The sequence below is a fragment of the Sciurus carolinensis genome, chromosome 5, assembly GCF_902686445.1.
Source record: "Sciurus carolinensis chromosome 5, mSciCar1.2, whole genome shotgun sequence".
Taxonomy (NCBI): Eukaryota; Metazoa; Chordata; class Mammalia; order Rodentia; family Sciuridae; genus Sciurus; species Sciurus carolinensis.
In genome coordinates, this window is record NC_062217.1 from 149,451,514 (window position 1) to 149,472,209 (window position 20,696).

At 55.1% G+C, this 20,696-nt stretch overlaps 1 protein-coding gene and 1 long non-coding RNA gene across 23 annotated transcripts in view; one reads left to right on the forward strand and one right to left on the reverse strand.

Moving 5' to 3' along the window:
- Positions 1–4,584: 4,584 nt before the first annotated feature.
- LOC124984531 (uncharacterized) lies at positions 4,585–11,624 on the reverse strand. The gene is made up of 3 exons (XR_007108702.1): positions 10,799–11,624; positions 8,992–9,171; positions 4,585–7,778 (listed from the first exon to the last, which is right to left on the reverse strand). It is a non-coding gene; the product is annotated as an uncharacterized LOC124984531 (long non-coding RNA).
- Pax2 (paired box 2) overlaps positions 7,264–20,696 on the forward strand; it is an 89,503-nt gene continuing 76,070 nt past the window's right edge. For 5 of the 22 annotated variants that reach the window (XM_047552232.1, XM_047552229.1, XM_047552249.1 and 2 more), the window contains exons 1-2: positions 7,265–7,391; positions 17,782–17,892. In XM_047552232.1, coding sequence (XP_047408188.1) covers positions 7,367–7,391; positions 17,782–17,892 — 136 coding nt within the window. In that variant the 5' untranslated portion in view covers positions 7,265–7,366. The other 17 variants (XM_047552250.1, XM_047552234.1, XM_047552251.1 and 14 more) reach the window with 13 other exon arrangements.

The following is a 20,696-nucleotide window of genomic DNA, read 5'->3' on the forward strand; positions in this document are numbered from 1 at the left end:
TATGTAAGGCCCTGCCTACCTCCCCATTTTAGCTCTTGCCTCACCCCTAACTCCCATATTGGTTTCATAGAATCCTTTTCAGTTCCCCAACTAGGTGGGCTGCTGTCCCCTCCCCATACCCCCTTTCCCTCTCTCTCTTTCTTCTTAGCGGGGAGAGCAGGGGGCTGGAGATTGAATCACTGAGCTGTATGCCTGGCCTGTTTCATTCCTAGGCTGACCTGGAACTTATGATGCTCCTGCTTCAGCCTCCTGAGTAGCTGGGATTACAGGCCAGTACCACTGTCCCTGGCTCCAATACCTTTTCTCTTGATGCTCCTTTTGCCTGGAAAAAATGTCCCCCTCTTATCCCCTGCATTTAGGGTACATATAATAATTTTGCAAGCCTCCACCCCCTTTATCAAGTGCTCCCTGACATCCCAATCATCTTTCACTCTATCCCAGTCACCCTTACAATTCACATCTTGACACTTCCCAGAGTTTCTCTTTGCCACCAGGTATCATTGCAAACAGGGCCAGTGTGGAATTTACCTCTAAAATCACAGTGCCCAAACAATATAAACCCAGGTTTACCAACTAACTGGTGCCCTGCCTGTCTGAATTGGTCCAGCTAAGATTCTGCCTCCGTATTCTCCCCAGCCTAAAAAAAAAAAAAAAATCTGGTTTAGACATCATTTGCTGTTCTGCCTCTGGGAATAAGTAGGTAGTAAGTCACCCATCTCCTTCGTGGAAAACTAACTTTCCCATTCTACTTCAACTCTGTGGGTGACTCAGACTAGGGAGGGGCAGGGAAAGGGAGGAGGAGCAGAGTGGGTTGGACCGTATCGACCAAGAAGTCGCAAAGGCTGAAAATTTTGGGTGCGTTCGTCATCCCAAGGACTGCCTGGCGGGTAGGGAATTCTTTCTCTCTTTACTCTTGGTCCCACGCGCGCATAGATGCCTCCAGCGACCCTGCTGAGGTCTCAGTCTTCAGTGTGGTGTCCAAAGCGGAGGGGCTCTCAATCTCGAGGCGGGGGAGCCGGCACTCCCACCCCTGTCCATGCAGAGACCTCTTCAGGGCAGAGGGGAGATGCTGCCTAACACCCCACGCTGCCTGCCTTCCCCTCCAGCCCGAATTTCCACTCTTCATTCCTCTTCTCCTCTGCACCGCCCCGCCCCCTCCCGGCTTCTTTCTCCTTTCCTTTCCTCCTCCCACCCTCCGGCCTGGACAGCCAGGGCTGGACCAGGCCCCGAGAGCAGGTGGAATCTGCACCGCGTCTCTCCGCTGTGGCGCGGAGGCGGCTCAGGAAATGCGCCCTCCGCTGGCGCCGGGTCGTGGTTCTCGCTGAGTTACTTTTTTCTCACAGTTGAGGCCCGAGACGCCGCCCCAGGCGCCGGAGATTCTCAGGGTAGAAGTTCTCCGAGGGCCTGCTGAAGGGTTGGGGGGCCGGAGCTGCCGGGACGTTGGGGGTCTACCCTGCACTGCCTCGGCCCGCCCACCCCGTCCCCGCCCGCTTCACCGTTGGGCTGAAAGTCCCAGGCGCCCAATGCGTGCCCAAGAGCCGAGCGTCTTTTATTTACCCGTCCCCTCCCCCACCCGGGATGACATCCCCCACACCGACACCACCGCTTCCGCGACAGATGCTCCTTTGCACCCCGCGCCCTGGAACTTCAACTCGGAGACCAGTTCTGCGTCGGACTCCGCCTAGAGCCAGAGTGCGCTGGCCGAGCTCCCCGCCCGGCCTCCAGACCTGAGGCCACAGTGCGAACCCTGGCCGCCGCGGGGCGCGCTTTCACTGCAAGCCTTGCGGGGGAGTTTTTGTAGATAAACAAAAGCATTTGCTCTTTTGGTTTTCTTTAATTTTCTTTATTCTCTTGCCTTCTTCTTCTTAATCTCCCTCCTCACTCTTCTCTAACTCCTCTTTCCTCGTTTTTCTTTTCGCTTTTCTTTTTCACTCCTTTTCTGCCTCACTTCTCTCTTCCAGTATCTCTCCTATTTTGGCTTCTTCTCTGCCTCTGGGTCCCTCTCTTTCTTTGGATCACGCTTCCCGGCCCCCCTCGCTCTCCCTGGCCTAGGCTTGCACCGTCTCCTGGCTCCTCCGCCTCTTTCTCACTTTTTTCTTCTCTAGTGACCGCCGTCTGGCAGGCTTGAGTCCGGCTCCCCCGCCGCGGTGGTGATTTATTCTCCTCACCCGGTGGAATCAGGTGCTGAATCGAGCCCAGGAACGAGGGAACAGATTTCTCCCAGGAAAGGTTTTGTGAACTAAACGATGCTAATTACGGGGTGTGGGACCCGCCGACAGAGGAGGGGAGCGCAGCAGGCTAGGAGAGAGGCCAGGGCCAGCCGCGGCCCTCCCGGGGCGCCTCCTTGGGCGCCTCCCCTGTGCCTTTCACACTGGCTTTCGCCCATCCCTGGGAACTTTCCTGTCCGAGTTAACTATTAACCGATGGCAAAAGGCAATTTTCTTCGGAATTTCAGCGATTTCCTTTTCGCGGTGGAGGCAGATTAACATGCAAACGGTGAGATGTTCGGCTTGAGTTTGCGCGCAAGCGAGGATGCCTCTGCCTGGCCAAACTGTCCTGTGCGACAGCGGAAAACTACAGCCGGCCCCCCACCCCTGCTTGCCCATGAAGCCGTGACCAAGCCATTGCCCGGCTGGTGCCCGGAGGAAGGTGGAAAAAGCCGAACGCTCCTGGTCAGGGGCGGAGTTGAATGGGGAGGGAGTGATTAGCCCATGCGAGCCGGAGACTTCAGGCTTGCGGCCAGTACGGCCACACCAGGAGCTCACAACCAACACCCTGCTCCCTGCGCCAAGCCCTGCACGAAGGGACGCTCGCGAAGGCATAAACATACTCAAGAAAAAGCCCTCTCTGGCCTGTAGAACCCCCAAACTATCCATTTCCTCCCTCTTGCCCGCTGCCAGCACCCCGGAGCCTCTACGTGCACAGACACCCCTCTCTGAGTGTATTTGACCGTTGCTGCAAACTTTGTCCAACTTGTGTGGCTGGATACAAACTCCTTTCCGTTTCCTCTCTCGCCAGGACTGCTCTTTCTGAAGCAGGGAGGGGGAAGGTTCTCAGCCTCAAGACCTAGGAGAGGGTCAGAGCCTCCACTTGCTGGTACATTAGCCCCTGGCCACCCGCCAGGCCTCGGGAACACTGAACACCTTCTTCGCTCAAAGGCGCTGGTAGCCAGAGGAGCGGCAATTGGCAGGGCCCTGGCCTCTGCCCTCTGGCTGCCCCTGCTGGACCTTCCCAGGGGGTCAGCTGATGGTCCCCAACTGTTACTCAGGGCCCTGCTGGGTTTGGAGTGGGAATTCAGGGCTGCCAGTGCCTTGCCAAGCCGTCATCTCGAAGCTCTGTCTTTCTAGCTGATTTTCCACCAACCTTCTCCCTGGGTTAGGTCTCTCCCCACCCGGCCACTCTGTCTCTGTCTCTGTCTCTGGCAGGGCTGTCTCAGTCTCTCTGTCTCTGTCTCTCTTGTTTGTTTCAATGCGCGGACACTGATTGCGCCTTATGAAGTTCTAACTGGTTTTGTGTCAGGAAGATCTTTCTCGCTGCTACCCAGCCTGGCGTGACGGATTAAACATCAACTAGTTAAATAAAAATTAATATCAACTGCCTCCTAACTTCTAATGTCATGTTGTTTATAACTAATGAACTGATTAGGGGATAAACACATCACGGAGACATTCGGCTCTCTTGCTTCAGCTCCACCGCCACCAATGCCCACTCTCCAGCAGGGCCAGCCTGCTGCCAAGCCAGAGGGAGGAGGGGGCTGGGGCCAGGGTAGGCTGCAGAGACTAGGAGCTCCCTAGGGCTTGCTCCTCTGCCTTCTCTTTCCCTTTCTTATTCTTTTTCTTTCTCTTTCCCTTCCTCTATGCATTTCCTTTTCTTAGTCCCTCCTTTCCCCCTTTTTTCTACTTTATGTTATCTTCCTTCCTTTTCCCTTTCTCTCTCCTTCCCTTCCTTTTTTTCCTGTCCTGTTTTGTCCTTTGCTTCTCTGACACTATCAGATTGTCCCTGATTCTCTCTCCCTCTTCTCTCTCTCTCTCTCATTGGGTTTAGAACCCCTGCATTTCTGGGTCTCTCTTTCCCTTACTCTACCTGTCTCTGCCTCTCTCTTCCCTCTCCTTCCTCCTTATTTGAATTCCCTCCTCCCTGGCCAGTGCAGAGTATGTTTACCAGTGTCCTAGTGACTGGGCTTCTGCCCTGCTACAAAGCAGATGTGGCCACTCCCTGGGCACCTGGTAGAAAACACATGCACACACCACCTACTTAGGAGAGCAGGAAGAGAGCTAGGATAAGCAGGGCTGTATTTTCTATTCTCCATTCTTTCTGAAAGGTGAGTAAGGAAATAAAAACGATTTCTTAAACTTTTGTCTTTCCTCTTGTCCCAGAAGCAACTGATACAAGTTCAAGTGCTAAGTTTAATTTCAGTAAAAGAAAAACTGCTCTGGTGTCTTTCCTCCAGGGGCGTCAGATTCCTCACCAGCCAGCTCCAGCCTGACCTGAGTAGTCTCCTACAGGGCCCTTTTCTTAAAGATACTTAAACCAAATCACAATTGTCATCATGACAACAATAAGGCAGAAAAGCCGGTAATCACAGACCCAGCCCTGGTGATTTTTTTTCCCCTAAGAAGCCACAACGTTTAAACTTGGTTTGCCCTGGACCGCAGGGTCTGACAAGACAATAACAACAGAAAAAGCTTTTAAAACCAATTTAGCACACGTGAAAATGTAATTCTAATGAAGAATCAATAGGCTGGCGGATCATTTTTCCTGGGATTCCTTGGAGAACCTGAGAGAGACTTTCAATCAATGGGGCGGGCAATGAGCAAAGGGGCTCCAGAGACAGTGTGGGACAGGGGTGAGGGCCAGGAGACAAAGAGAAGCAGAGCCTGAGGGAGGAGGCTGGAGGGGGCCAAGATATAGGGCTGAACCTTTTAGCATCACTTTGTTGGCTTTGGAGAAAGAATATCAGATCCAAGAGCTAAGAAGTTTCCTTCCTCCTCATAGCCCCTCTGGTATGAGACAGGCTGCTTAGCACAATGGCCTCAGCTGCCTTCCCCTGGGCCCAGGCCCTGGCCCTGGCACTGCCCCAACCCCGGGCCCTGTGTTCAGGTAACTGTGACCAGCTAGCTAACTCAGGAGCAGGCAGGAGGCACTAAGCTGAGTGTGTGTATCCCCAGTTCAAAACACCTGGCTCCCAAGTAGGTATCTCCATATATGTGTCAAGTCAAGGACATTGGATCTCAGTTTCTGTCTCTATCAACAGCACCTGATGTTAAGTATGGTCGTACTTTTACATTTTATGAATCACCTGCCCACACATTCTCTCTCAAGAAACCTTTGAAAAGGGAAAGGATTATTATCACTATTTTAGAGAAGAAGAAACAAAGGCAAAAGAGCTGTGCAGAGATGTGTGCAGGTCACAACCCTTATGTGCGACTGGGTGTGGTTCTGAGTAGGTGACAATGAGAGGCTAATTATGGGTGATCCTCTCATGTGTATATAATGGAATGACCACATGATAGTTGTGTGTACGTGTGTGTACATGTGTGGCTAGAGTTTCATTTATGAATACTGCTCTCCTATCCTTGTCCTTGGAAATGTTGTTCAGTATATAACAAAAAGAAAAGAGTTTGTTTTTAAGTTTTTATGCACTTGGATTGGAAAATCACTGATAAAGAAGAAAATAAACACCAATAAGTTCTGACATTTAAAATTTTAAAATACTGATAAGATGGGGCTGGGGTTGTAGCTGGGTGGTAGAGCACTTGCCTAGCATTCTTGAGGCCCTGGGTTCAATCCCCAGTACTATTTTAAAAAATTGATCAGATGATAATTTGGCAATGATTGGATTTGTCTGAAATGGTAGAAAGTCATGTTCCTGTAGGAAGATTTTTAAAACTTAAGTCAAGGAGCCACAATACAAGTTTTGCCTCTGAACCCTGGTGTCCCTCCAGCTTCCTGTCCCTAGCTGCAAAATCTTTCTAGAAGAAGCTCAGCTGAAGTTCCAGGAAACAACTTCCAGTTCCTGAGGGATGTGGGCCTGTGAGCCCTGTGAACCCTTGCTTAGAACCTATTCTCTGGGCCTCTGCCTGTGTGTGTGTGTGTGTGTGTGTGTGTGTGTGTGTGTGTGGAGAGAGAGAGAGAGAGAGAGAGAGAGAGAGAGAGAGAGAGCGCCAGCCACAGGCCTCTACCTCTTACCCCACATTTTCCTTGACGGCCTCTCAGTGTTAGTGTGTATGGCCAAGGTTGTAGAGTGGGTGGCAGAATAAAGTGGAACAAATGAGAAAAGGGACCATGGAGAGGGTAGGTGTGGAGACACTAGTGTTCATGAGGGGTATGTGTGTGTGTGACAGTAGGAGTATAAGCTGGTACATATGAAAAAAGTGGAGCATGGGAGGTTTGAGGGAGAATTTGTGACCAAGGTGTAAGTTATAAATTTCAGATTAAGAAGACTTGGTGTAGGGAAGAGGGTTGAACCTTTGATCAGGGATGAAGGCATTGGTGTGCTCAGAGTGGGTGTGAGTCAAGGGTCCCAGAGATTTGGGGTAAGGGACCCCAGAATATTGTAGAACGGCAATGTTCAAGTGGCTGGCTAAGTAAGTGTGAGAGGAATGGGACTCTTCTCCCGTTTCCCTGGTCCTCCTCATTTCCTCAGAGGCAAGGAAGCCATTTCTTTTTCTTTTCATTTTGATTTTTTTTAAAAGGAGAAAAAAAAAGTGATCCAGAGCGGGAAAGCTTGTGAGGATGTCATGAGCAGCTCATAGTGAATGTATTGTTGACAGGGACCTCTGGGAACAACTAACTGCATGGCCTGCGAAAGTTGGAGGACTACTGTGAATGTCTTGGAGTCTGAGCCTGAGACCTGAAGGAGTGTGACAGGCAGTGGAGCCTGATGGTCGAGAGAGTGGGATGGGGAGAGTGCCGAGAGTCGTGGGGAAAAGGGTTACCGCACAAAGTTGGGAGGCGAGGACGCCCCTGCGCTAGAGGCTGTAGACTGAAGGGGAGCGAGTGACAGTGAAGAAGAGGGGGTGGGGTGAGAGGGTGTGCAGGCTTCTAGACCCGGGATTCGGTCTTTAGGCGCCTTAGGCAGCGAGGGTGCCTGCAGCTGGCTGGGGGCCTCGGCGCGTGTGCGCGCGTGTGCGCGAGGCGGAGAGCCCCGGGCTCCTCTGCTGGCGGCTGTGCCTCGGCGCCGCGGGTTGTGTGAGCGCGGGCGCGAGCGAAGCGCACCGCCGAGGCGGCGGGCAGCCTGGGTTATCTGAGCCGCTCGGTCTTGGGTGGCTGCTCCCAGATCTCCGGGCGGCGGCGGCCAAGGCGAGACGCACTGTCCCGTCGCGGAGAAGCCGGGAAGCCAGGCCCAGGCGGAGGGGAGCAGAGTATGGAACAGCACGCGGGTCGGGCAGGTAAGATCGAGGAGAGACTGGTCAGCGTCTCAGGCAAGGGCGCGGGGAGCAACGGAGGGTTGGGGGCGGCCAAACCAAGGACGGATTCCACTTCTCTTTCTCTCCCGTGCTTGGTACCCAGCTGTACTGTAAGGGCTGGGGACAGAATCTCTGCAGACTCTTCTCATCACTGGGGCCTCCAGGGCCTTCCCTCCCGTGTCCTCTAAATCTTCTAATGAAAACTTTCCATCCAGAAAGCGTTAGTTTTACAACTTCTCATGCCGTCTTTGGAGCGCTTGGTTTTTCCTTCCTGTTGGGTGTTTAGGACTTGATCTTTCAACTTTTCTCGGAGCATAAATATTTTGCACAACTTCCTCCAAGTTGGGAGTGTTGAGAAGGCCTTGGTTTCTAGAGGGAAGGGAGACGCGAGTGTGGGACTCTGTACCTATGCTAGTGGGTGGGAAACACTGAATGCATATACCTGTGTGCACATGTAAGAGTCTTGTGTATTTGATTATGAGCACTAGTATAAATGTTTCTGTCGGGTGGTAGGGTGGTTTCTGCCCAAAAAATGAGGAGAGGTTCAAGGGAGGCCTAGGGAAAATGTGGCAGGCCCCAGGGGACCCAGACACTAAGAAGAATCTGAAACTGTCTACTCAACCTGCTGAGTGAAGGCTGATTTTTTTCCCTCCACCCCCAGGCCTGCCAACTTAGTTCTGATTGTGCATTAGGTGTCCTGGTGTAGTGTTGGGGGGGGGGGGAGGGAAGTCAAGTACCCAAGTTTAGTTGGGGATTGGTGGGAAGGAAGAGGGTTGGGTCAGGTTTCCAGAGTTGACCAAATACTTCCAAAGAGGTCAAAGCCTAACTCTGGGCCTTTTTTGACTCACTTCTCACCTTTCCCAAATCTCATTTCTCCCCTCCCCACTCACCCAGCTCAAGTTCCAGTTCTTTCAGCTGATAACTCATGTCCTGCTACCCCCACCCCTGTACTACCTTTGCTCTGCCTTCTTGACTCAATTGCTGGACTGTCCCCATTCCCCTCCCAGTTCTTGCTCTGACCAAGGAACCTGGACCCTCAGAGGTGTAAACTGTGGCCTCCAGGGTTTTTAGGACTGTGGGCAGACCCTCTGCACCAGAGGTTTAAGTAGGGAGATCAATAGCAAACAGTTGTAATGATCTAATTAATTATGGCAAAATTAAAAGCGAGTACAAAATCAATCTCTGATGGTGTTGAAGATGGAATTCAATTGAGAGCCCATCTGTGCACCCCCTCGACCGTAGAAATATGCAGCCCAAGGACAGACCTAATGGCTGGGTCTTCCTGGGAACCTCTCTCCGCTTCCTTCCTTTCCTATATGAGGCTTCTCTCTTTTTCTGTCTCTCTGAATGTATTTTGTCTCCTGATGCCTCTTTCCCCTTCTCTGTCCAGTTTGCTCAGGCTCCTGGTACTATCATGTTTCTATTTTCCCTCTAGGCAGGACTGAGGTGCATGGAATGGGTTCCCAGTCCCAGCAAATCTTCCAGCAGTTGTGTTCAGTCCCCCTCCCCAACTCTCAGGAAGAAGGAGGCAGAGCATGGGGGCCATCCTTGTGCACGTGTCAGAGTCCTCATCCCCAATTACCTGGGATACTTCAGAAGAGACCAGGGCGCTTCCGCATATCCAGGGAACCTGCGCCTATCGGTTCCTTGCTGGGAGGACAAGCCTGCATACCGTACTCCGGTTCCCTTTCCTCCTTTCCCTAAGCCGGGCTCCCACTTCTGGCAGGCACGGCTCGGTCAAGGGCGGGGAGGAGCCGCGGAACTGGGCAGAAGGCAGGGCAGTGTTGGAAAGGAGGAAATCTCCCATCCTGTCAAGCCCCCCCGCCCCCACCGCCCAACCCCACAAGGCGAGCCACGGAGTCTTCCGCCCTCTTCGCTGCCTTCTCTCTTTCCTTTCTCTCTTCACTGCCCTCGCTCCCCTGCCCTCTTCTTTTCCAAAGCCACGTCTGGCCGGGGTACAACTCCTGGGGGCCCTGTCCCCTGGACTGGCCCTGCGCCCTTTGTGGCCCCACCCCATGAGTTCAAAATGACAATGACAGACGCGCACTAGCCAACCTGACTGCTGGACACCCTGGCGCAACCGCCGCAGCCGGGTTTGCGGAGGATGCGGGTTTTATTTTGTCTCGCTGAGACTGGTTCTAAGCAGCGAAAACCATCAGGAAAGGGTGAAGGAAAGGGGAAAGGGGAGAGAATCAGTAACTAGGTCAATTGTGGTCTTCGGAGAGCGTAGCCTATACCCCCAGAACCATAAAAATAAGACGTTTATTTATGTCCTCCCTTTTCCTCCGCTGGTCTGTCTCAGCGACTCTCTGGCTCTCTGGTTCCCTGTCGCTGTTCCCCTGCCTCTCTCCCTCCTGGGGTTCTGGGCCCACTCTCTGATTCACGCTGACTTCTCAGTCTTCTTTTTACCCTCGGAGACCCCTCCCTCTCCCTGGTCCTGCTGCCGGGTCCTCAGAGCCTGGGGGAGACACAGGCAGACGCCTCCCCGCCCTCTTTTGCCAGGCCTCCTCACCCCGTTATTAATTGCTGTGTTGACCTGCAGGATTGATTGGCGGCCCCGCTGGAAGAGGCTGAGGAGGCCTTGGCCTCCGAGCAGCCTCGGCTGAAGACAGAAGGAGGAGGGGGAGGTGCTGGATATGGGCCTGGGCTCCTAGCTCAGCCCCGCCTGGAACACAGCTGTTTGCCTGAACACCCTTGGCCACCCCCACCACACACACTTTTTATGCACCCTCAACACTTAAACACACACTCACACCATCCCTCACCAAGAGATGCACTGCCTCCAAGGAGACTCTTAAGAAATTCTCCTTAATTGATTCAGAAATTGAAAGGGTACTCCATTAGCCAGTTTCTTCAATGTATTCGTTAACCGCGGGTCTAGACCCTACCGCAGGTCTAAACATGGCAGGACAAACTACTGGGCATGGACCTACTATTCCAGATTTACTTTGCGCCTTTTCTTTTATAGGTACAGTTACAGAAAGTTAAGCGATAATTCTGGATGCAGGTGACCCTTAAAATCTCAAACCAAAGCACCTTTTTCCAGAAAGAGATCTTGCCCTGTCTCCTGAATGATTCGGTTCAGGCCTTTTGTTTCAAGTGTGGGGAATCTCTGAGCCGCCGGAGGGTGTCGGGTAGAGATTTGCAGTTGCCTGGGGCAAGGGTCTAACCCTACAGCGAGGGCCCTCCCCTCCCTACCTCTTCCCTCGCCTGCCCAAAGCGTCGCGTGCGCACACACACACTCGCGCGCAAACACGTACACACTTATACGGCCCCCACAGCTGCAGCGACACCCCCTGCCCAATCCCAGGCCACAAAACGACCGGCCAGGAACCCCCAGGGCGTCCTGGCTCCAGGCTGGACGTGAGAGAAGTCAGGAATATACAAACCTTGGCGGGTCCCCAGAGAGACCCCCTTTCCTTGGGCCTCTCCCTGTTTCAGCCAGTCCCTCTTGACTCGGGGTCCCCTCTCCCCTTCGCTCTGGTCCTTTGTCTCCAGCCACCTCGCAGCCTGTTCCCGCCTGGGCGGCCCTGCTCTTCGGCCGGCCTCCCTGTCTCGCAGGCGGGTCTCCCCCTGCCCTACCAGCTCAGGGCTCTGGCGCGCGCACCGCCTGCTCCTCACATCCACACAGCAGCTGGGAGAGGAGGAAGGGAGGGAGCGCGCGCTGCGGATGGATCCGAGACGGTAGATTTGGTGTCTGCTGGCAACTCCGGGGAAACTCAGCCCGGGTGCTCCCGCCCCTCTCCAACTATTCCTTGCGCTGCCCAGCCGCGCGCCTTGGCCCGCATTTGGCCTCTTACTTTCCCTGCGTATCCTCTGTGGCTATTTCGCTTTCCCTGGTTTCCTGGCATCCTGAGTTGCGCTCCCTTTGCCTTGCACTCCGTTCCCTTTTGGCTGCCTCTTGATGCTGCCTGTCCCCTCCCTCCGCAGTCCCCACCGTTGCAGTGGCCGTAGCGGGTAGCGCTAGGTCGCCCGGGTCCACCCTCACTGTATCCCTCGACCACAGCCGAGTCAGGCAGCTGGTTCGGCCCGGCTGAGAAGGGGGTTAATCATTACTTCTCCACCAACATTCAGCCTCTCTCGGACTTTCTCACCCTAGTTTGGGGAGGAGGCGGTGGGGAGCTGGTTCGGTGGAGACTTTGGCTTTGCCCAAACCAGCCTCCCCAGGCCTTCTGGAGACAGGTGCCTTCTCAGTTCCCTCAGCGTCCCTGTCCCTTTCACATCCTCTTTCTTTCCCTCCTCTCTCTCCAGCCCTTATGTCTCCCGGGTCAGACAGGCCTCTCCCCACCGTCTCATCTCCGCTCTGGCTTTAGCAAGTTGACTTCAAGTGCTGGGAGGACCAACTCCCTTTGTCTGCAACCAGACCCGACGGCATTTCCTTTCCTGAGTTTCCGTCAAGGGCCCAGCTCCTCCCAAAGATTTTGGAGGACTGGCCCGAAGGGGACAGGGCCTCAGGCCACAATTAACCTGGCTGTTGGGTGTGAGTGTGTGTGTGGAATTTAACTGATCCTCCAGCAGCTGCTGGTGGAGGAGGGTAGGAAGTGGACATGAAGGAGTGGCAAGAAGAATAGAGCACACTGATAAACCTGGATGGGGTGTGGTATAGTTAAAAAGAAAGGAGGGGAGATCCTGAAAGGGACGAACACAGAAAAGGGCTGCGTCAAGGAATCCCCAGAAAGCTTTACAGGATAGGAGTTGGATGGAAAACATGGCTCTCAGATCTTTCCCTTCCCTTTTTGGGAAGGTCAAAGGTTCAAAAAGCAGGGCAACTGTTCCTCAATCTACTGCACACATGTTTGTTTTTCAAAATGCCTTTTGGTGAGCTCCATAGAGTAGACAAGTGTAAGTATCCCCATTTTACAGGTGAGACAACTGAGGTATAAAGAAGAAAAGGGACTATGCATGTAGTGGGCTGGTCCTTCCTGTAGGCTGTGGAATAGGTGATCCCTTTAGCTGTACAGAGGTTCATGCGTGTTCGGGGAGGGGAGACAGGCTGTGTCCGGACTGAGCCAGGAGGACTAGGGTCTCGCTGAGACACCCCACCCCCATCTATCTAGTTCTTTGATCTGGGCCCTCCACTCCTACCCTACCTGCTGGCCAGATTTCTCTTGGCTTCACTATTTTTTTCAGCCTCCTAGTCCAGTGGCCCTCAGGCGGCAGCCACCTGGCTGACCCGTGCCGCTAAGAGGCCGCTTTGGTGTCCAAGTGGTTTGCATTGTCGTTGTCCCTCAAAGGGGCTGCGAAGGGCCGGGCCGATCGCAGGGACCTCTTGTGAGGGGAAGCGGGGTTAAAGGGGGAGGGGCTAGGGAGGATAAAAGCCCAGCACGTGCGCACGGCGTCCACAGGACCAACAGTCCTGGCGGGCGGGGCCAGGCGGGAGTCAGGCCCCCCGGGCTTCACGCGGGGTGCCCAAATATTGGGAACAAAAGCGGGAAAAGAAGAGTGAGAGCAGGAGGGAGGGAGCAAGGGAGAGAGCGAGGAAGCAGAAATTAGGGGGTCTTAGATGAAAAAAAAAAAAAAAAGAAAGTAGCTTTAGGGGGAATGTGCTGTGGAGTGTGAAATTGCAGCCCATGGTGCTCCATATTGTACCAGAAGCTCTTCCAAAAAAAAAAAAAAAAAAAAAACCATCCTCCAACGTGACCAGAGGGCTAGGCAGGGGGAGGGGCGGGGAGAGAATGGGGAGGAGGAGGGAAAAGGCCGGGCGGGAGCCGGTCAGGCCAAGCTGGAGAGGGGGCCGGGGTGCGAGCGGCGACTGCCTGGGATCTGGCCGCCGAGGGTACGCGCTCTAGGCTGCGGCGGGACGCGAAGGGCAAGTGGGCTGAAGGTGCCAGTCCCGGAGTTTGTCAAAGAACTTTTTCCTTTTTTTCTTTTTGGTAGTTGTGGTGGTGACTTACTAAACTGGGAATAATCCAGGAAAGGAGCTTGGCTGCGGAGCATCTGCTCTGCCCTACCCGGGTCTCTTCCCTCCTCCGGCTCTGCTTCTCTTCCCTTCGGACTAGTTTTTTCCCCTTTGATTCTGAACAGCTTCTCCCCCCCTGAACTTTAATGCGTTTAATTTGGTCCGCGCTGTGGGGAGCATATCCTGGGGAGATACATTTAATTTCGGAATTTCTAATCCCCTCTCTCAGAGCCGGGCCCTAGCTCCCGGTGCTGCTCCCCGGGAGGCGGGAGGAGGAGGGCAGGCCCAAGCCACGGGGGAGGGGCGCGGCCGGGAGGCTCCCGCTGCAGCCCACGGCCCCCGCCAAGTCCCCTGCGGCCCAGAAGCCTTCTTGAACTGCTTGAGGCCGGTCTCTTGGGCCCTGGGTCAGCGCCCTGCCGTCAGAGGAAGGCAGCCAATGCCTCTGCCTTTTCTCGCCTGGGCAGAAAGCGCTGGGCCAGGGAATGGGAAACCAATAAACGAAAAGAGAAGTGCCCACGAAAGGAGCGGGTGCGAGCAGGGACAGCCGAGGGGTCTGCACCGACACTTCACGATTTTGCACAGTCTATCCAGAAACGTATTTAAGAGCTTGGGGCGGGTGAGTCACTCTTGGCTTAGGTACACTCGAGGTGGGGGTGCTTATCCCCCTCTACCGCCTCTAGGACACCTGCACCCAAGCAGAGCAGGCGCGGCCCTGCCGCAGAACCAGGCTGACCCTAGCTTGGCTGAGAGGGAGGAGGCAAAAGTGGGGGCCGCCAGGCGCCAGGCAAGCCTGGCAAGGGAAGGGAGCGGAGAAGGCGAAGGAGCCGAGATCCACAAGGAAGATTTATTGGGCAGATCAGATGCACAGAGGCGGCTAATGAAGCAAATCCCGAGATGGGTATCAGAGCAACTCCCCAAAAGTTTATTTGCCTTTAAATTTCCGCAGGGAGGCGGGCGCCTTGTTTGAAGTGTAAATGCCCCTAGGTTGGGGGGTGGAAGGGCCGCTTTGAAAACACCAGAGAGAAAAGGTTCATTTAGAGGCAGACGGGAAAAGCAACCAACCCTGACAGGTCGGAGCCCGGGTTGTGTTTGGGGTTGGGTTGTTTTCTTTCTTTTCCCCTTTCCTCTTCTTCCTTTTTTCTTTTCTTACTTTTTTCCCCTCTACTAGACTCTATAGAAGAAGAAAAAGAAGAACAGGAAAGGGGGAGTCAGAGGGAGAGGCCAGTGACTGGAGAGAAATCTGCAGGCCAACTCTTCATCCTGGAGGCCTAGGAGAAAGCAGAGCCTTGGCTAAAGGGGCTTCTAAATCACCAGGGACCATTGCTCTTTGACTTTCTAGACCCAGAAATGGGCTGGAACTAAGGATGAAGCTGCCAGGGACTGGCCCTGCAATAGGGTGAGTGAGTGGCTAGTACAGTGCTGGGAAGAGTGAGAAGCAGGGGAGATACCAAGTCTTTTAGGGGCTATCTGGGACTTGGACTATCATGGAAGGGTCTTCCTTCCTGAGAGGGTGCATATGAAGGATAGATATATGAGTACAACTTCCAGTGCACTTTGTGCATTGAGTCAGTTCCCTTCTTCACAAAATGTGAAAATTCCTGTCTCCCAATATATGAAAATGCCTGTTGTCCACACCCACGCTTTATAGTATGTGTAACATAGAGGTATCTGTTGGGTTCTAGAAAAATCAGAATCTGTGTGGAAAGGGGAATTCTACCCACAGTCTTGCTCTTCCAATAGTTCACACTTCTCAAGACTTAACTCCTGGGATGACCAACAACATATGGAGACCTGAGGCAAGAGCTCCTTTAGTTCTGAGCCCCTCTCAATAAGGACCCCTCTTCAATGTTCCCCACCCCCATTCTGGGTTAATTATCTCCCCGAAGGAAGCCCAAGACTGTATCAGCTAATACCACCTGAGAGTTCCTTGCTCCTTGGTCTGGGAGCTGTTCGGTTTAGACTGCTGGAACTGTTTTCCTTTTTCGCTATCCACTCGGAGTTAGTGCGTGTTCGTGGGGTTCTGAGGCCAAAGTAAACCCGAGAGCGCCATCTGCAGGCCTTGAGAAGAAGAGGCTGACCTTCGGGGCTGGACCCTGCGCCTTCAACCTCCTGCCCCAGGGAACCTGCTTCGCAGCCCAAGGGAAGTGGGGGCAGGGGTAGGGGGGTGGCGCAGACGGAAAGGATTTTTTTTTTTCTCCTAGAAGTTACTCCGCAGATGGATTAAGCGGATCGGTCTCAGGACAATCCAGAAGGGAGGGCAAATACCAGGATCCCAGCAGACCCAGGCCTCTAGGGAGTGGGACTCTCAGAACCTCAGGCGGCAGAACTTGGCCTGAGACCCAACCGAGGAGTAAGGGCGTCCTGAAAACCAGGGTTGGAGACGTCCAACTGGAGTCAGGCTGAGTCAGACAGGTGCGGATCCGGATACTATCTGCCGCCTAGGCTTCAGCCAGAGGGACCGGGGCATGAGTCTGCGGCCCTTCCCCCAAGCGCCCGAGGCTGCAGACCGGCCGGAGGAACCTTGAGTCCAAGCGGCAGGAGTGCAGCGCAGCGCGGGCTTCGTCGAGCCGCCTTTTCGCAGACCCAGAGAAGCGGGGGGAGGGAGCGAAGGAGGGAGAGAGAGTTAAAACATCAGCTGAAGTGCCAAGATGATTTATGAGACGAGGGAAAATATTTCATAAAGATCTCCCGGATATTCTGTACTTAACCAGTTAGGAGACAAAGGGCTTCTCCTGCCTGGTGCGTGAGAGCGGACTCCAGCGAGCAAGCGAGCGAGTGCTGGTGAAGGCTGCGGAGTCTGAGCCAGCGGCCCCGGTAGAAGTGGGGCCAGGGCCGGCGTGCTGCGCCTCCTGCGCTCGCTCGGGATCCGCAGAGCTGGCAGCGGGCGGCGCTCAGCCGCGTTAGCAGTCGCCTCTTCTTCCCAGCCGGGGAGAGCGAGCCTTGGTCTCCCGCATCCTCTGCCGCCAGCGAACAGACACTCCGCAGTCTTTCTACCCAATCCCCTCCCGGCTACCGAGGGTCCAGGAACCAGGTCCCCCGGCTTTCCTGTCATCCGTTGGGTCCCACGGCAGGTGGGTCCTGCCCGGAGGGTCCAGCTCGATTATAAAGCAAGTGTTCTGTACTGCCCAGACCGGGGTGGGCAAAGGGAGGCGGGAGGCAGTGTCCGCAACTGCGTGTGGGACGGGAGAGGACAAACTGCTGGGCACTTTGCCCCAGAATGAGAATGGTGATGGTGCGTGAATGGCAAGGTACCTCAGGAGGGAAAAGGAAAGGGAAGGACCAGAGAAAGAGGAAGGAAGAGTCAGGACACAACGGAAGGGAACTCAGAGCTGAGGATAGTGGGGTTAGGACTAGGGACAAGGACCCGCCCCGGGCCGCGTGGCTCCTGCGGGCACTGGCCGGTGGTGGATGGCAAGGCTGGGCGAGTTGGGACTGAAAGCCCGGCTTCTGAGCGCGGCGCGCTCCGCCGTCCTCTGTCGTTGCCTGAATATTCATTAGACTGGCCGCTCTTTATCCTTATCTAACGTTTACCTTATCGGCGAGTTTCGTTTCTCAGTGTAGTTTTAATCCTGGGCTCCCGTTCCTCCTCCCCCTGGCCCGCTCCTCTCCCTCCCTCTTCCTTCGCCCGCGGTTCCCTCCCTCCCCCCTGTTCCCCCTCCCTACCCTCCCCTCGCCGGCACCGGAGTGACAGGCGCGGGGCCCTCCTCGCCGAAGCTCGGGGCTCTGGCGCTGGCGAATCACAGAGTGGTGGAATCTATTGCCTTTGTCTGACAAGTCATCCATCTCCCGGCGCGGGGAGGGGGAGGGGGTCTGGAGGGGGCTTTGCAGCTTTTAGAGAGACACACACCGGGAGCCGAGGCTCCAGTCTCCGGCCGAGTCTTCTCGAAGCCGCAACCCACCTGGGGCCAGCCCAGCGCTGCCGGCGCCGCTTAGCTCCCTCCCTCCCTCCCGGCCCTTCGGCCGCGGCGGCGTGCGCCTGCCTTTTCCGGGGGCGGGGGCCCGCTCGCGCGTTCCCCTCCCGCGGGCGCCTGCTCGGACATCCCGGGGATTGCTACTTCTCTGCCAACTTCGCCAACTCGCCGGCACTTGAAGCAGTCCGGCTCCCATCCCGGCGCCCTCGGGCCGCCCCCGCCCCGCGCCCTCTGCGACCAACGCCTCGCGGATGACCGGGTTCCAGGGGAGCTGAGCTAACTGCCTCCCCGGCCCGGCCTCAGACCTGACCGCAGCTGCCGCGCGAGCAATGCGCCCCCGGTGCCCCCTGGCCCGGCCCATTTCCCCCGGGCCGCTCTGCTGATCGCCCAGTCCCGCGCCCCGACGGTGGGAAGTTGCGGCCACTGCGGTTGCAAGCCCCCGCTGGCCCAGAGGAGTCCCGGCGGGGAGCTCAGCGCAGCGGCCCCCACCCCCGCGCGCCCCACAGCTGCCGGGCGCCCGCTCACTCTCCCTCCCTCACCGTCCCTCCCTTTTCTCCTCAAGTCCTGAAGTTGAGTTTGCGAGGCGACACGGCGGCGGCGGCCGCGCTGCTCCCGCTCCTCTGCCTCCCCATGGATATGCACTGCAAAGCAGATCCCTTCTCCGCGATGCACCGTGAGTACCGGCGCCCGGCTCCTGCTCGGGTTCCAACCCTGTCTAATCCCAGCGCGGCCCGGCCCCTTGCACTCAGGTCCCATCTCGGAGGCCACGCTGGCTTTTCCCGGTCCCTCTTTTCGTTCTATCTCTTTTCCCTCGCCTGGTGTTTCTAATGCCTTTAGCCTCTCTCCCTTCTACCTTCTGCCACGCTTATTCCTCAGCCCATCTTCCTACCTTCCCTGGTATTCATCACCTGCCTTTGCTCCTTCCACCTGCTCCTTCTTAGGTCGTGGGATCCACAGCTCTGGGCCGGGGTTCCAGTTACTCACTCCCTAGTCAGCCTCTTCCCTAGGCTGGAGGACTAATTGGCAGGCAGTTTTCAGGGTGTTGTGGTTTCTCTCTCTTTTCTCTCTCACATTCTCTCAGCCTCTTTCACTGTTTGTCTTCCTCTCCTCCCTCCCTCATCACTATCTTTCTCAGACTTGGAGTTGTGGGTGTCAGGGAGGAGACTCCTAGCTTGGGCAACCTCAGCGTTAGGATAGTTGGTCAGAAGAGAGTGGGGGTGGGGTGCCCCCTTCTGACCCTCAGCTCTCAGCATCTTTTGGCCCTTCCAGCCTACTCAAAGCTTCTCCTGAGCTGGTTTGAAATATTTCCTTCCTCTCTCTTTCCCACTTCCCTTCCATCTCCTTCCCATTCCTTTCCCTTTGAGTTGGGAATCCAAGGTTGGCAGGACATGGTGGTCATCTTTCCCTGCCTCTGCCCTGGGAGATGTTTTAAAAACAAAGAGGGGTTCAGAGGAGAAATCTAAGTCAAGAAGAGAGCAAGCAGGGCAGCCTTCCAAGCTGGCCCCCAGGCAGAGTGCAGCTCTGCTCTCAGTTCTGAAGGCTCCTTGCCTGCCTCCTACTCCCTGTTGAGGATCTTGCAGTCGGTGTCCTGGGCAGGGGGTTAGGAAAGAAGGAAAAATGAGGAGGAAAGAACAAAAGGAAGGCAAATCCCCAAAACTGGGGAGAAATGAAAGAGAAGTCAAAACAAGGGAAAGGAAATCAAATAAAGAAAATTGAAAGGATGTTACAGGGAAAAGAGAAAGGGAGAAAAGAAACAGGAAAAAGAGGGAATTGTTTTAATGAAATTTGAATTACTCTAATTCATATGTTTTTAGCTTGGAAAACTGTGAGATATTTAAGCAGGCATTTAAAATAAAAAGATAAATAAAATTCTAAACACAAACCCCTCCCCATCTGTAGATTAATAATTAAAGATAATTTGCAACTTTTCAAAAGGAAACTTTTTGGACCTGGCTTGCATTTGTGTTTAAGACAAGAAAGCCGAGAAGGAAGAGCTGTGTGTTTCTCTAGGCATATATTTATCTTTACAGGGGGATCTTTTAAAACTACTCCTGGGATAAAATATATTTCCCTAAATAATTTCGAAGTACAGGAAACCCAAGCCGGGGGTTTCAGGCAGCTGCTTTTCTCCGCGAGCCGGGCCCGAAAGCCTCACTTCTTTTCGGAGGGAGTGGAACCAGGTCCACACGCCGTCTTCGACCAGTCCGCCTGACTCGCGGCCGGCTGCCACTGCTCTGGCTCTCTTCTCTTGCGGATTGCGCCTGGGACCCGCGGGAGTCCCGGTCGCTCACTGAGACCCACTTTGAAACCTAAAAGGGAGCAAGGACAGCAGAAGGTGGTCGGAGGAAGGGAGAAAGACGCCGCGCAGCCGGCGGGCTGGCGGACTCGCGGGCGAACAGCCGCAGCCCAGGTCGGCACCGGCGGCAGTGGCGCATTCCAGGCCTGACTCAGCGCCAGCCCGGCAGACCTTCGGCCTTCGGTCGACCACGGGCCCTGGACTTCTGCTGTGCCCCCTTCCCATCTCCACCCCTTAGATTGGGGCTGAGGGATCGGGCCCGGAGCCCGGGGAGGCTGAATTATTCATCTTTAATCTGCCGGCAGCTGCCGCCTTTTCATACTGGTAACGCGAGTTCTCTCGGGGCCTAAATTATTGATGGTTGGGGTTTGGAAGGAGGGGAGGGGTGAGGAGTGGGGTTAGAGATAGGGAGACTATAGGGATGGGGGGTAAAATAAGAGGTTCTGGCCTTCAAGAGCCACCTTCAAGGTCTCTTCCCAGGGATTTCACCCAAGCTTGTTTTTGGTTCCCCCAGAAGGGGGACGGGCGAAAAAGTAAAGGGAGCACAAGATGTCCCCGCTTTCTTCGAACTCGCGTGAGGCCAGCAGGGCAGGGGCTGCAGGTTGCTGGCCCAGTCTGGCCTAAGCTGCTACAAGTCTCGCAGCTTGGATTGCTTGGTAAACGCGGCTGCGGGTTGATCGCTCTGGGTGCAGAATTTCTAGTCTGCCATAGGCCAGGGAGAATGAGGCATCCGGGCAGTACCCTCAGGTCTGGCACCTGGTGGTCACCTTGCCTCTGGTGTTGGAAGCCCAGCTGAGCAGGACTGGAAACCCACAGTCCTTTTGGCCAGAAAAGCAAACGCCCTTGTTGCTCTCCTGGGCTCCCTGCGCGGCTGCAGAGGTCTAAAAGGTCAGAGGGACCCACACTGACGTGGGCTGGCTATGCAGGGTGCCCCGTGAGTCCTCAGCCCCTTAGGGCGGCCTGTGTTGTGCGACCTGGGTGAAACGGTTTGCCCCAAGCCCGGAGAAGCCGGCGACAGGCAGGAGAACCCGAACAGCCTCTGTTCTCCGCTGCTGCGGGGAACCGCGCCGCTCTCAGGCCACCTTCTTGTCTTGGAAAGCATGAGATCCCGGACACCTGTCTTTTCCACTCTCCCCTCTTCAACCCGTTTTCTTTCCGCTTTCGACACTAAGGAGGTGAGG